Source organism: Mustela putorius, unplaced genomic scaffold (genome assembly GCF_011764305.1).
Source record: "Mustela putorius furo isolate JIRA1106 unplaced genomic scaffold, ASM1176430v1.1 tig00003942_pilon_pilon_pilon, whole genome shotgun sequence".
Lineage (NCBI taxonomy): Eukaryota > Metazoa > Chordata > Mammalia > Carnivora > Mustelidae > Mustela > Mustela putorius.
In genome coordinates, this window is record NW_025422087.1 from 10822533 (window position 1) to 10836742 (window position 14210).

The following is a 14210-nucleotide window of genomic DNA, read 5'->3' on the forward strand; positions in this document are numbered from 1 at the left end:
CACTTACTTGTGGAACATAAGAAATAACACAGAGGACATGGGGAGATGGAGAGGAGAAGGGAGTTGGGGGAAATTGGAGAGGGAGACAAACCATGAGAGACTATGGACTCTGAAAAACAATGAGAGTTTTGAAAGGGTCGGGTGGAAGGTTGGGTGAGCCTCGTGGTGGGTATTAGGAGGGCATGTATTGCATGGAACACTGGGTGTGGTACCTAAATAATGAATTCTGGTACACTGAAAAGAAATTTAAAAATAAATAAATAAATAAATAAATGGCCTTGGGGAGGGTGTCTGCTTTAGAAATTTAGGGATGCGTGTTCAAAAAAAATTAAAAAACTAAACGAAAGGAGTAACACTATATATGCAATGTGTTTGCATGTACACGCACATTTGTAAAATAATAAAGACTTTACCTGTTTTGCCAGTTACTTCTGTAGGGTGCCAGAGCTCCCTGGTTTCATTGACCCTTTCCTCCCTTCCTCTGTTGAGGGCCCCTTCCCCTTATTCCCACCTCGCCCCTTAGGTATGGCCCCTGCTTTCTCCGTACTTCGCCTTGGGCCTCCAGTTCCAGAGAGTTCCCTTCCCACGTGGCCAGGCCACCTGCCCAACCCCCACTTCCGAGTTCCCACAACGTCCCAGGCCCCAGTGCTGCCGCCTGTGTTCCTTCCTCTTCCTGGGACACGATCTCGCTGTTCCTAGACCCGATTCACTCCGTGCCTGCTGGAACCCATCCGGGAATACCTCTTGTGGGAACTGCGAGCACCACCAGCACCACGTGCGACCCTAAAGCCCCTAAACGCTCCCGCCCGGCCGGGCCACATGCACTGGAACCGGGCCGGCCAGGTGCGGCCTCTGGTGCACACGGATCCAAAATGACTGAAGGCAAGCCGCCACCATGGACTAGGAGGCCCCAGCTCAAACCCTGGGCCAACCCACTCGCTGCAACTCTGCCTCTCTCTGGGAGGAAGTGTAGGTGTGTGAGCCGGGGACCCGGAGCGAGCCGCGCCCTCGGGCGGGCGCGGTCAAGACGCCACGGCCTGCGCAGCCCCGAGGGCCCCGCGTAGCTCTCCCGAGCCAAGGTTCTCAGGAGCGGGCCGGGGAAAAGACGTTAGCGGGAGGAGTTAGCGGCTGTTGGGGAAACGGGTTTGCGGAAACAGTCCCTTCCAAAACCCCGGCCACCGCGGGGTGGGCCGCCTTCTTCCCTCCCAGGCCGGGGGCGCCGGCCTGAAGGGGCTCGTGTGCTGAGGGCGACCGCCTGCCCCGGCACGCCCGGGGATCCGTGGGGATCCGGGGGCCGCCGCCCGTTGGCCCCGCCCGGCCCTGAACCCCCAGGGATCGCGGCGCGTCAGCCCGGAGCGTGTCAGGTGAGGAGGTCGTCATGGCGATGTGGCTCCCGGGCGCGCACGCCCGCTGCGGTTGGCATGGAAGCGGCCCCCGCGAGGCCCGGGAGCGCCGCTGATTGGCTGATTCAACAGACGCGGGGGGGTTGAAAGTAATTAGCGCTGAGCGCCGTGGCCACCGCGGCTAGGAGCCCGGCGCCCCCGCTGGAATCTATTAACACCTCGGTCCCCTCCCGCCCCGCCCCGCCCCCGCCCCGCCCCCTCCGGCGGCCCCTCATTCCCAATCCCCGTGTGTACTTGCTAATTGTTCGAGACTTATATAAAGATATAAGGCTGAGAAGAGCGAGGCCCGCTGTGGGTTCCAAGCAGGTTTTGGGGCCTTGTATCTGGTGGAAGGAGGGCCGCGGAGGAGAACCTCGCTTGTCATTTGGGAAGGGGACTTACTTTCCCGCAGTGATGTATCCTGGATCTTTGGTTTGCAGGGAGGTGGGGAGAGCGGTGGGAGTAGGAGGGATGAGACAAGCATCGCAGTCAGAAAAGACTCGGGCTTGCAGTTTTAGACTCCCCAGTTAACGTGGGGTTTAGTAACCTTGCTTGGAGCTTTGTGAGGATTAATCTCTCCCTCCAGCCTCAACCAGGTCTTGGAAAAAAGCCCGGAGAGATTCAAATCACTATTTTGATTCAAAGGGGCTTTGATTGCTTGCACCAAGGCTCATGCCCTTCCTTGCAGCCTTAATAATTGCAGCGGTCATATGTCTTCTGCTCTCTCTCCTAGACATTCACTGCATGCTTGGAGCCCATGGTGGAAGAGGTTGACTAACCATTGGTTTGTCTGTTTCTCCTTCCCTGATTAGTTGCATTGTGTGGAGACTGAGGGTATGCATCGCAGCAGCTCCAAGAGCGGAGTAGCCCTAGCTCCAGTGTCTCGAGGTCCTGATGCCTGTCAGATGATAACCAGAGCCCAGCTCGGCCAGGATCCCCCCCAAAGAACAGTCCTAGGGGTGCTAACTGAGAATGGACAGTACAGGAGGCCCTGCGGCCAGGTAATGACTGAGAACTGCTGTGGAAGCTGGTCGTTGAGGGCTATCATGCCATGGTGGGAGATGGGTTTCTCTTGGGAGTTTTACCCACAAATATCTTCGAGTATTCCAGCCTTGAAATCTGGACTCTAGGGACACTGGTTTTGTTAAAGATCACTTTGGTCCGTTTTCCCACTAGAAATAGTGAATAATTATTTATATTATTTATTCCAATAGCAAGGAAATTGGTCTAGGAACTGTTTATTTTTTATTTTTTTTAAAGATTTTATTTATTTATTTGACAGAGAGAGATCACAAGTAGGCAGAGAGAGAGGAGGAAGCAGGCTCCCTGCTGAGCAGAGAGCCCAATGCGAGACTCGATCCCAGGACCCTGAGATCATGACCTGAGCCGAAGGCAGCGGCTTAACCCACTGAGCCACCCAGGCACCCTAGGAACTGTTTAAATTAAGTATAGGTAAAGCTATTTAAGTGTTGGGCAAAGAGGAAGAATTAATGTACCAAAATAAGCTATGAAACTGGGGTTCCTCTAGATCAGAGTGGTGTTCAGACTGATCTAGACTGTGCCTGAGGCAATCTTGAATAATCTTTGCTATGTTCATTGGAGGTGATGTTAGAATCCAGATTGGAAAAAGCTAAACTAAATTACTTCCAAAAGTGTGCTTTGAAAGTAGACATCTCCCCAGGACTGAACAAAGGCAGCTGGGCAAATTGATCATGGGACATTAGATATTAGTTGCTTATGCTTAACATATCATAGGTACCTCCCTTAACAGATTGGAAACAAAGTCAGACACTTAAGAATGCAAACGAGGGGTCTGGATCCTTAAGAATGAATTTTGGGATAGAAAAAAGCTTCCCTGAGTCCGTTATTAGACAAGCCTCTTGTAACTATGGCTTAAGCTTTTAATTCCCATTGTAGTGGAATGATGCTGGCAATAGTATAGTGAAGTATGTAGGCCAGGAATTCTTCCAATTTAGCAGGTGAGAAAATTTCAGAGGTTTAGGAAATGTTTAAAAAAAAAAAAAAAAAAGCATGGTAGAGGCCAGATTAGAAGCCCTTCATTCACTGACCATCCATGCCTCTTGGTGGCATCTGATTAGTTGGAGAGAAATAACCAAAGTGATCTGTTCAAAGCTTTGGGGAAAAAAAGTAGTTTTAACAAACAATATGCTTAGCAGTATTTACTTTTTTAAACTGAAAGACTAAAACCTGGTTCTTACGAATCGTCAGTTCTGCCCATGCTGTCCAGGCTCTCTTTAAATTCGTAATGATTAGTTAACCTTTTGTGTTGCCTCATACTACTACATTTCCCTGCTCTATTCCTCTACAACCTCCTTGGAAATCTGTTTTCTAGATTTCTTTTTAATCCTCCCAAACCTCTACCTCCATCCTTTCTCTCAGCTCATGACTCTGTTAGCCTATTTTCCTAAAAATATAGAAGCAACGAGAACAGAATTTCCACATGTTCCCTTGTGTCATATACTCTGCCACGCCCATCCTGCTACAAGACTTAACATGTCCCTGCTCATATGCAAGGTGAATCCCCCCACCCCCATGTGCAGGATACCTTATGCCTTCTTGCCTCTTCAAGGATGTCGTTTCTGGCAACTCTCCTTTCTCTCCTCAGTCTTGTCTAGTAAGTGAAACTCCTAAGCATGCAAATTTATTGTGTTTTTTTTCCATCTTAAAACCCTTTTAACTACAAAGCTCTTTGCAGTAACTGTCCATTTTATAGCAATAATTTCAGAGTATATTTATCCTGCTCAACTATAAGCTCTGTCAGGACCAAGACTGGGATGTCAAGTTCACTGCTGTATTCTCAGTGCTTAGAACAGTGTCTGGCCAGGGTAGCATGCAAGTATTTGCTGAATGAATACTCTCTGTCTCTAATTCTTCTTTCCTCACTTGATGGATCTAGCAGCATTTGACACAGTTGATTATTCCTTATTCCTTGAAACAATTTCTTCAGTCAGCCTAGAGCACACTACTTTCTCCTGGTTTTCCACCTACCTCATTGGCTGTTCCTCCTCAATATCTAAAAGAGTGCTCTAGGACTTGGTATTTGATCTGAATCAGCACTCACTCCCTTAGCAATCTCTCAAGCCTCTTAGCATTAAATACCATCTATCTGTTGATGACTCATACTTTAATCTCTGGTCTGGACCTCTTAGCTATATTACAGATGCCCATATTCGGCATCCTACTTAACATCTCCCCTTGGATCCAAGGGGATCAGTAGGATCCAGGGGATCAATAGACATCTCAAATTTGTGCAAAATCAAACACTAACCCTAGACCCAAACAGCTGTTGCCAAAGGCTTCCTCATCTCAGTAAATGGAATATTCATCCTATTATTCAGCCCAGAAACCTTTGTCGTCTTTGACTCTTTTTCTCCCAACCCACATCTAATTTGTTGAGAAAATACTATTGGCTCTACTTTTTAAAATGTCTAGAATCTCTACTTCTCAGACTTTATTACTACTACACTGGTTCAGATCCCTATTGTGTCTCATCAAGAATTTGCAGGTTTAATAATGGTCACCTTACTTGCTCTCTAAACATATATACAGCCAGGGCAATCTTATTAAGACATAAATCAGATCATACCACTCCTCCTTCATGGCTGCTCCAGTGGCTTCCCACCTCTGAGCTGTAGACAGTCTTAAATAGTCTATGGTAAGGCCTTCCTGATCTGGCTTCTCTCGTTTTTCTGACTTTGTGACCTATACCCCTTTCTTTCTCATTCTGTCCTCTCTGCTCCTTGCTTGGTCTTTAAGACACACTTGAATGTCAGGGTATTTACCCATGCTGTTCCCTCTGCTCAGAATGCTCTTACCTCTATTTGTGTGACTTACTCCCTTACCTCATTTTGTACCTTTGCTTACATCTATCCTCTTCATTAGGACCCTTCCTGGCCATACTATTTAAAATGTCAAGGACTCTCTTTTCCCTGTATTATTCTCCTCTAAAGCACTGAACACACCATCTGACGTAACATGTCTTATCTTATTTATCTTCCCCCGTACCCCATGCTAGAATGTGAACTGCATGAAGGCAGCCCTTCTTGAATGTTTAATTCCTGTCTAAATTCTGAGCACCTAGAACAATGTATGGTACATAATAGATGCTCAGGAATGCATGTATATCTCAACCCTGGTAGATATGTCGCTGGAGCAGAAGCCAAACTTGGTAGTGACTTGGAGTCATGGTTCTAGTAACTTGTGATTTTGGTCCTTTATATATTCCCTAGTTTTTTGTTTGTTTTGTTTTTGTTTTTGTTTTTTTTAGTATTAATCATATAGAATTCTTTCTTAGGGTGCCTGGATGGTTCAGTCAGTTAAGCATTTGCCTTTGGCCCAGGTCATGATCCCAGGGTCCTGGGACTGAGCTCCGAGTTGGGCTCCCTCTCATCAGGGAGCCTGATTCTCTACCCCCTCCCCACTTATGCTGTCACTCTCACTTTCTCTCAAATAAATAAATAAAATCTTAAATTTTTTTTTCTTATTAGAAACCAAATATTTAACTGGCTAGATAGAAGGGAAAACACATACTAACTTGAAAGTAGCTTCAAAAGTAAACAACAAGATTAATTATTAACAGTCAAATATGAATATAGTAGCCAGACCTAACATTTGCATAAATATAACTCTGATTCCTAAACCTTGCCCACCTGTTCTGGTTCAGCTGACCTTCAGACTGTCCACAATGACTCACCTTAATGTGCTTATTCCCGGAGGAGGTGTACATAGTCGTTCCCACTGCTAATGCTATAGGAATAAATAGAAGGGAGAAGCGATGGAGAGGTAGGTTTCCCCAAGTTAATTACATTATGGCATGCAAGAGATTCTGAGGCATCGTAAGAGTTAGTAGTACGAGTTTCTAAACTGATCATGTTTCTAAATATCTGGGTATAAAATGGGAACTTTATAAAGGCGCTTACTAAAAGCTGTTTAAGGAAGAAGACTACAGGAACTCAGTGACTGTGTGTCAAGAGCTTTGCTGGGTACTTATAAAGTCCTGTAAGGTTAGAGGTATGAAAGTCAATTAACAATCTCCTTCCCCCTTACCTATTTCATTTTGGAGGAAAGCTATGGTTTCTCTTTTTTCTATAATCTTGAGTCCCCTTCGATAAATATGCAAGGAAGATGACAAATTAGAGGTAGCTCTTTTCCCAAATGTCACATGTAGACAAAGATAAGGAAGAAGTCATACTTCAGAAGCTTCATTTTCTGAATTTAAGTTGCAGATCTAGATGTTTCCATTTAAGACTGTTCTCTTCTTCCCAGCCTGCTGGTTTGAGTCACACAGGCTTATCTCACCTATATGGTCTTTGGGATGGCCTCTAACAGAAAACTTAACCCTCTTCTAGGGGATCACAACAATCAGGTGTTTCTCTGGATCAGAAAATGTCTTCCCTCCAGCTGGAAAGAACGTGCTCTCTGACTGCACAGTCCAGGTGCCAGCCAAGCAAGTATTTGATATCTACATGGATGAGCCTGAGCAGGGGGACAGAGACGGCGGCACAGGGAAAGATGGGATGGCATTTGAGAATATGTATGAGGTGGACACCAGCGCACTCAAGTCAGACCTTCACTTCCTGCTGGATTTTAACACAGGTAATCTGATTCACCTCGGGCCGACAGGACCCTATATCCATAATTGCCTGCTGTATTCAGTAGCATGTAACTAGCAGGAGAAATCCATGAAGTACAGACTTACTTTCACAACTGCCTGTGGAGGGCTAGTGGATGGAATGAATTTTTAAATTGGATGTCTTACCTGGTCATGTTGAACCCCCGCAGTTTCTCCAATGGTGGTAGACTCATATCTCCATTCCCAGTCTGAAGATGCTTCAGATTTTGGTACAGATGTGATAAACGTGACTGAATATGCTGAAGAAATTCATCAGTATCTTAGAGAAGCTGAAGTGAGTTTTCCCAAATTCTGTTTCAACTTCCAGCATTCAAAACACTTAATAATAAGAAAGTTATAAACTCTTGGCCAAAACCACTAATGTATAGCATTCTTATGACATCTAAACATAGGACTGTCTATGAAAGGTAATAGTTATGGGGCACCTGGGTGGCTCAGTTGGTTGGGCATCCAACTCTTGATTTCACCTTACTTTAAAATCTCAGGGTCCTGGGATCGAGCCCTGCTCAATCTTGCTCAATCCTTACTCAGTGGGGAGTCTGCTGGGGATTCTTTCTCCCAAATAAATAAATAAATCTTAAAAAAAAAAAAAAACCCTGGGGTGCCTGGGTGGCTCAGTTGTTAAGCAGCTGCCTCCAGCTCAGGTCATGATCCCAGGGTTCTGGGATCGAGCCCTGGGTCAGGCTCCCTGCTTGGCGGGAAGCCTGCTCCTCCCTCTGCCACTCCCCCTGCTTATGTGCTCTGTCTCTCTCTTTGTCAAATAAATAAATAAAATATTTTAAATAATAATAATAATAGTTGTGAGGCAAGTAGCATTTACTTGCACTATTTCTCCATGACTCAAGGCTTTATACATTAGGTATTTCACTCTTAGGAATAACCCATATTGCTATCCCCTGCTTTAAGTTATTTATTTGTTACCTAATTGTATTACAGAACCAGAATTTCATACTTTCTTCCACATAGTAAAGATGTACTTGGTTCTTGATCAGTTTCTTCCTAACCTTTGCTCACAAGATCCTTTTTTAAATAGCAACTGTACCATGGAGTGATCTTTCTGACATAGCAAGTATTTAAGCATCAGAACTCTTTTCCCAAACAGATAAGACACAGGCCCAAAGCACACTACATGAGGAAGCAACCAGACATCACAGAAAGCATGCGAATGATTTTGGTGGACTGGCTCGTTGAGGTCGGTGAAGAGTATAAGCTTCGAGCAGAGACTCTCTACCTGGCTGTCAACTTCCTGGACAGGTTTCTTTCATGCATGTCTGTTCTGAGAGGGAAATTGCAGCTTGTAGGAACAGCAGCCATTCTTCTGGCTTCGTAAGTGTTCTTTCAGCTTAAATAATGTCAAACTGCAACCTGTCAAAACACTTGATTTTCTTTCCATTTATTGAAGAAATAAATGGGAGCAGTGCTCCCATTATCGAGCAGTGCTTGATAATTAAAGCTTATTCATGCCTCCCTTGATAAAATATAATCATTTTTGCAGCATTTATTGAGAAACTGAATCTTAACACATGTTCACTCTTCAATTCAGATGTTTAACATTTATAGCAACAAGTTCAGTATCATGACAGAGGCAGCCATCAGCTCTAATTCAAGACCCAATTTAACTATTTTGCAGCGCGGTCTTTTGGCTACATTCTAATACAAAAATATTTTAGTTATATAAAAGATTTTGGTTATACAAAAGCCAACTTTGTGATCTAGCAAATGACTGGTAAGAACACAATTTATTTGGTTACAGTGAGCAAACTATCATTTTGTACAAAAAAGAGCTGGCTTAGGCCTTAAATTCAGTGACCTGTTGGTGGATGGCAGTTTCTATGATTCTTCTAGTCTCAGACATTCTAGTCATTAATGTCTAGAAACTTGCCAACTACAGATAACAGAAACAAAAGCAAGAGCAAAAAAGTGGATAACAATGAAATTGTATCATTATCTTACTCTTGGATCCATAGCATGATTTGCTTATTCAGTAGAGATTTCTGAACATCTTTTTATTTTTATTATTTATTTCTTTTGAACATGATCTTTCTTAAGATCTAAGATCTAAGGAGTTGTTGTTCTGTGATAGTGTTTAATATAACATTGTTTTCCACAAGATGAGTGGGGCTCATAGAATTAAGATGAGTTTATCTGTGTGTCTGTCATTCAGAATCTTTTAGCATATCAGAGGTCAAACCCCAAAATTCTCAGTTGGAAATTGTTTCTGTTACTCCTGGTAGCAGTAAGTACAACAGAGCCTTGTAATACTCATGTTCTTGTTCTGGCATCACTAGGTATGAGATCTCTAATATTTTTAATTCAGTACCATTTAATGATATTTAAGTGGATATGTGGGTATGAAGTAAACAAGTCTGCAAGGGCCATGCAAAAGGCTGGTTATGATAACATAGGAAGGAACCCTATAGGTTCAAGCTTTACTTTCAAAAACTCTTTACCCTTCGTAGGAAATATGAAGAAATATATCCACCTGAAGTAGACGAATTTGTCTACATAACTGATGATACTTATACCAAACGCCAACTGCTAAGAATGGAACACTTGCTCCTCAAAGTCCTGGCTTTTGATCTCACAGTGCCAACCACCAACCAGTTTCTCCTTCAGTACTTAAGGAGACAAGGAGTGTGCGTCAGAACGGAGAATCTGGCCAAGGTAAGCCACGTGACTTCCGGGAACTTGGGAGCCAGGGAGATATAAAGTAGCCTTTTCTGATCATCCTTCAGTTCTTCCTTCCTTTTCAATGCTTTGTCTTCGATCCAGAGGAGCTTTTTAGCAATGGAAAAGAGCTAACTCTAGGATCATGATTTCTGGTTACAAGACAATATTGTTGATGCTGTTTGACAGACAAAGGTTGTATGATCACCCAACTCTTAAAAGAAATTTAAGTTTGGAAATTGTTCCCTTGTCAAATATAGACCACGTGCAGGCAACTCCTCTTCTTAGTTTACAGAATGGGAAAAAAGTAAATGCAGTTTGATTTGGCACCAGTCTTCTCCTAACATATTAAGTAGTAAAGCCTTATTTGGTTATCTGGGGTTATAGGATAGGACTTTAGTGGAAGGCACTGAAGTACTGGTTCAGAACACTTGGTGACCAGCCACTGTGATCTAGTATATTTGGTATGTTTATGCTACTCAAAGAGTAATAAAGATGTATGTAGACATTTCCTGGTGTGTTTCTTCTAATCTCACAGGTACTCTAGCCTCTGAACCACATGCATTTGCTGGTATTATAATTAATAGCTTCAGCACGGTCATAGTTTTGCCATTGGCCAAAGACTCTAGTCCCACTCCAGTGGCCAGAACAATGCTCCTTTACGTGACTAGCATGCACAGTATTACTAATATAAGATAAGAAAAGTAACCTAATACTGTGCAGGTGGGCCAAATCCTTGTATACTGACATTTACTACAGCATAATTGTTATTCCGGTTATGGACAGGCATAGCAATTATTAACCCAGTGAATAATTTTGAGTATCTGTTTCTGTCTGCTCATCACTGGATACAAGATGAACAAAGATAAGATAGTTTTTTCCCTTGATGTTTTTAGGTTGACCTGTAACCTTAGTCAAATTTCTAATTCCCCTGGGATTTTCTCTCTTGTGCTTAGTATGTAGCAGAACTGAGTCTACTTGAAGCTGACCCATTCTTGAAATATCTTCCTTCATTGATAGCAGCAGCAGCTTATTGCCTGGCAAACTATACCGTGAACAGGCACTTCTGGGTAAGATTCTAACTACTTTCTAGATGAAATTTAAGGCCTATCTAGGATTCTATTCAGTAACTCTCAGGGCTCAGAATGGACTGGCCTTTTAAGAGGGAAAGTTAGTTTGATAAGGAACCGATTGTCTTGTCAACAGATGGCAACATGCCATGGAGCCTTGCAGGTCAGCATTTATGGCTTTGACTCAATGGCCTTGAGTAGAGATTGCAGGAAGTCAAGGAGATGGTGTGGCATGCTTATTCAGAAGAAGCAGGCCTGGAAACCTCAATGCCCACCTCACACGAGAATGCCTTTGCAGTACAAGCATTGAGCACTTCAACCAAACATTGTTGACTTTTGTCCTCTGTGTGTTAAACAACCTGGATCCAATAGGATGGTCAGAAGGTTGCATCAAGTTTTCGGAGAAACAGGGCAGGTAGTGCTGCCTCTTGGTCCAAGAAGACGCAAGACTGGAAATGGGCCCCTCGATTTGGTTCTGAAGGCTCACTTTTGTGCTAAATACTTATTTACTATTCTGCATTCACTAAGAATCTTTCATATATAAGGTGTAAATAGAGGCTCTTTAGGGACCAGTAGAAATCCTGCCCATGAGAGAATCAGTATAAATAACCTGGCCCCAAACTGAGCATTATAAATACACAATATGAGGGATGCCTAGGTGGCTCGGGTCATGATCCTGGAGTCCTGGGATCGAGTCCCGCCTCGGGCTTCTTGCTCAGCGGAGAGCCTGCTTCTCTCTCTGCCTCTTCCTGCCGTTCTGCCTGCTTGTGGGTGCTCGTTCTCTCTCTCTGACAAATAAATAAATAAATAAATAAATAAATAAATAAATAAATAAAATCTTAAATTACATAATATGAGCAAATGAAGAACTCTGGCTCTTCTTCCTAATATTTCACTTCTAAAGTCACTGACAGACGATTACAGTTTCTTTTGAGATGACTGTGGATACTTCCTAAGTAATTAAATTTCCTTTATTTCACAGGTTTTTTCTTAATCTCACAGTTTTAATCTTCAGCTTTCTGATATAAAGTTATATGACACAGTTTTTTTCTTTTGTCTTGATTAGCCAGAAACCCTCGCTGCATTTACAGGCTATTCATTAAATGAAATTGTGCCTTGCCTGAGTGAGCTGCACAAAGCATGCCTTGATATACCTCATCGACCTCAGCAAGCAATTAGGGAGAAGTATAAGGCTTCAAAGTAAGTTTCTGAAATTTTCTTCTCTAGGCTTACTAATTTAAAGCTTTAATAAGTTATAGTCATGTCAGAACAAAAATAGAACAAATCAGAAATCTTGTGCTAGTCTTGCATGTTAAATCAGGAAAATCAGTGTAGAGAGGTCTAGATTTATAATTTGTCAGCCTGGAGTACATACAGTCAGAAAGCTTTCTCCCTTTCTACTGAAACTCCTGGAAAGTTCCGTGGCCTGAGATTTTACAAAACTGAAGTCCTTTGGGTCTCATTTCAGGTACATGCACGTGTCTCTGATGGAACCACCTGCGATTCTCCCTCTGCAATAAGTTTCCTTCGGAAGCACTTTCAGAACTTCACCTCCAGATCAACCGAATTCGTCTTAACTTTTATAGGTTTCTGCAGGTTGGGTCAACTAGTGTTGCTACAAGATAGATGCCATATTTTTAAAAATGTAAATGTAGTTAGGTCCTCTTAGATGTTAGTAGCTTGTAATGTCATCTAACATTTTTTAAACAATAAATAAACAACTTGTTTTGTGACCATGTGTTAGACTCATTTACTAATTAGGATGGCCCATATGCTCGCCTGGAATTTTAGTGGGGAGCATTCTAAATGTCATCTCTATTTCAAGAATTCTCCTACGCTGGTTTCATAAATCTGACATGCTATTAGGATTAAGTGTTTTGAGGAATTCAGAGATTTTTCATGTTTTGTGAGTGGCCCGCCTGAGACTTTTTCCTTCCTATTGCTTTACTCTTCACACAGCTCACCATAAATTGGCAAAGGAAGGAACTCCAAGCTTAGACTCACTGGTGCAGGATATAAACAGGCCCTCTCTATTCTAGTTTTCCTTGAGGACCGCAGAGTAAAGACAGTGAACTGAGACTAAATGCAGTCACGTACCTCTGAGGGGTGGCTTACATTTAATCCTAATCCAGGGATGCAACACTCATTTTATAGATACCATTATGTCAGTGTTCCATTTTTGTTTCGTCACCCATCAAGCATATATTTCAGCTGTAGAAGATGCTCCAAGAGGTAGAAAAAGCAAATTTCAACACAGGATGGGACTTCAGAGGAATGAAGCTAACCCCTTACATTTGACCCTTGGGATCTATCCATACTAAGCTCTGCTCTAGCTCAACTCATTCATGATCCTACAATTCACTGTACGTTCATATATGGCCCCTTGAAACAGCACTTACACAGTATGCGAGAGGAGGAGAACTGAAAAAACGACCAAGCAACCAAACACGTGTTTTAAGTTTCTTTTAAAGATTAAGAGGAAAATCCAGAGTACACTTGACCTGATACAGGGTGGTGCTTATTGGAGACTGAATGGAAATTTTGTAAATCTCAAACCAGTAGGTCCTGGAGGCTTTCTGTGCTGTGTTGATGAGCTTTCTGAGCTGTGTGTCCTGTCTCCAGGCATGCCCTGGGCTCAGCCCAGAAGGTTCCTAGAGGCAAGAAAAATAGGAAGCATGTTTTCTAGATCCCTGTACATAGAAAAGAATAGACTCAGATAGGTTTTGGTAAAATGGTAGTAGGTGAAATTAACTCCAAATTTTATATTTGTTTCAAACTGTAATGAAATTATTAATACAGGGGTGCCTGGGTGGCTCAGTGGGTTAAGCCTCTGCCTTCGGCTCAGGTCATGATCTCAGCATCCTGGGATCAAGCCCCGCTTCGGGCTCTCTGTTCAGTGGGGAGCCTGCTTCCCTCTCTCTGCCTGCCTCTCTGCTTACTTGTGATCTGTCAAATAAATAAAATCTTTAAAAAAAATTATTAATATAAAAATACAGCCGTATTTTACATATTTTGCGAAGAGGGTTTTTGTTGTTGTTGTTGTTTTTAAGTATCCACAAACTCTTAGAAGATTTTAGCATTACCTTTTTTTTCCCTCTGTGGATAAACATTCTCAAGGTGTTTCCATTTCTGTCCCACTGAAGAGATCAACATTTTCTTAAGTATTCTGTGATTTATTTTGCATAAATTTCGCAAAGGGGATACTTGTCACTACTGAATTCTCTGTATTTATATAATCAGCAATTTTTTTTTAAAGATTTTATTTATTTATTTGACAGAAAGAGATCACAAGTAGGCAGAGAGGCAGGCAGAGAAAGAGGGAGAAGCAGGTTCCCTGCCAAGCAGAGAGCCTGATGCAGGACTTGATCCCAGGACCCTGAGATCATGACCTGAGCCAAAGGCAGAGGCTTAACCCACTGAGCCACCCAGGTGCCCCAT

General features: G+C 42.9%; 1 protein-coding gene across 4 annotated transcripts; it reads left to right on the forward strand.

Annotated features, from left to right (window-relative positions):
• The first annotated feature begins 1123 nt into the window (after window positions 1–1123).
• On the forward strand, window positions 1124–12505 carry CCNA1 (cyclin A1). 4 transcript variants are annotated; one of them, XM_004770781.3, is made up of 9 exons: window positions 1124–1364; window positions 2195–2383; window positions 6752–6998; window positions 7185–7309; window positions 8138–8361; window positions 9495–9699; window positions 10659–10772; window positions 11839–11972; window positions 12241–12505. In XM_004770781.3, the coding sequence occupies exons 2-9, from the start codon at window positions 2219–2221 to the stop codon at window positions 12290–12292; spliced, it is 1266 nt and encodes a 421-aa protein (XP_004770838.1). In that variant the 5' UTR covers window positions 1124–1364; window positions 2195–2218; the 3' UTR covers window positions 12293–12505. The 4 variants fall into 4 exon arrangements, with proteins under 4 accessions (XP_004770838.1, XP_004770839.1, XP_012900336.1 ...); XM_004770782.2 differs by lacking the exon at window positions 1124–1364 and adding an exon at window positions 1571–1694; XM_013044882.2 differs by lacking the exon at window positions 1124–1364 and adding an exon at window positions 1700–1814.
• The last annotated feature ends 1705 nt before the right edge of the window (window positions 12506–14210 follow it).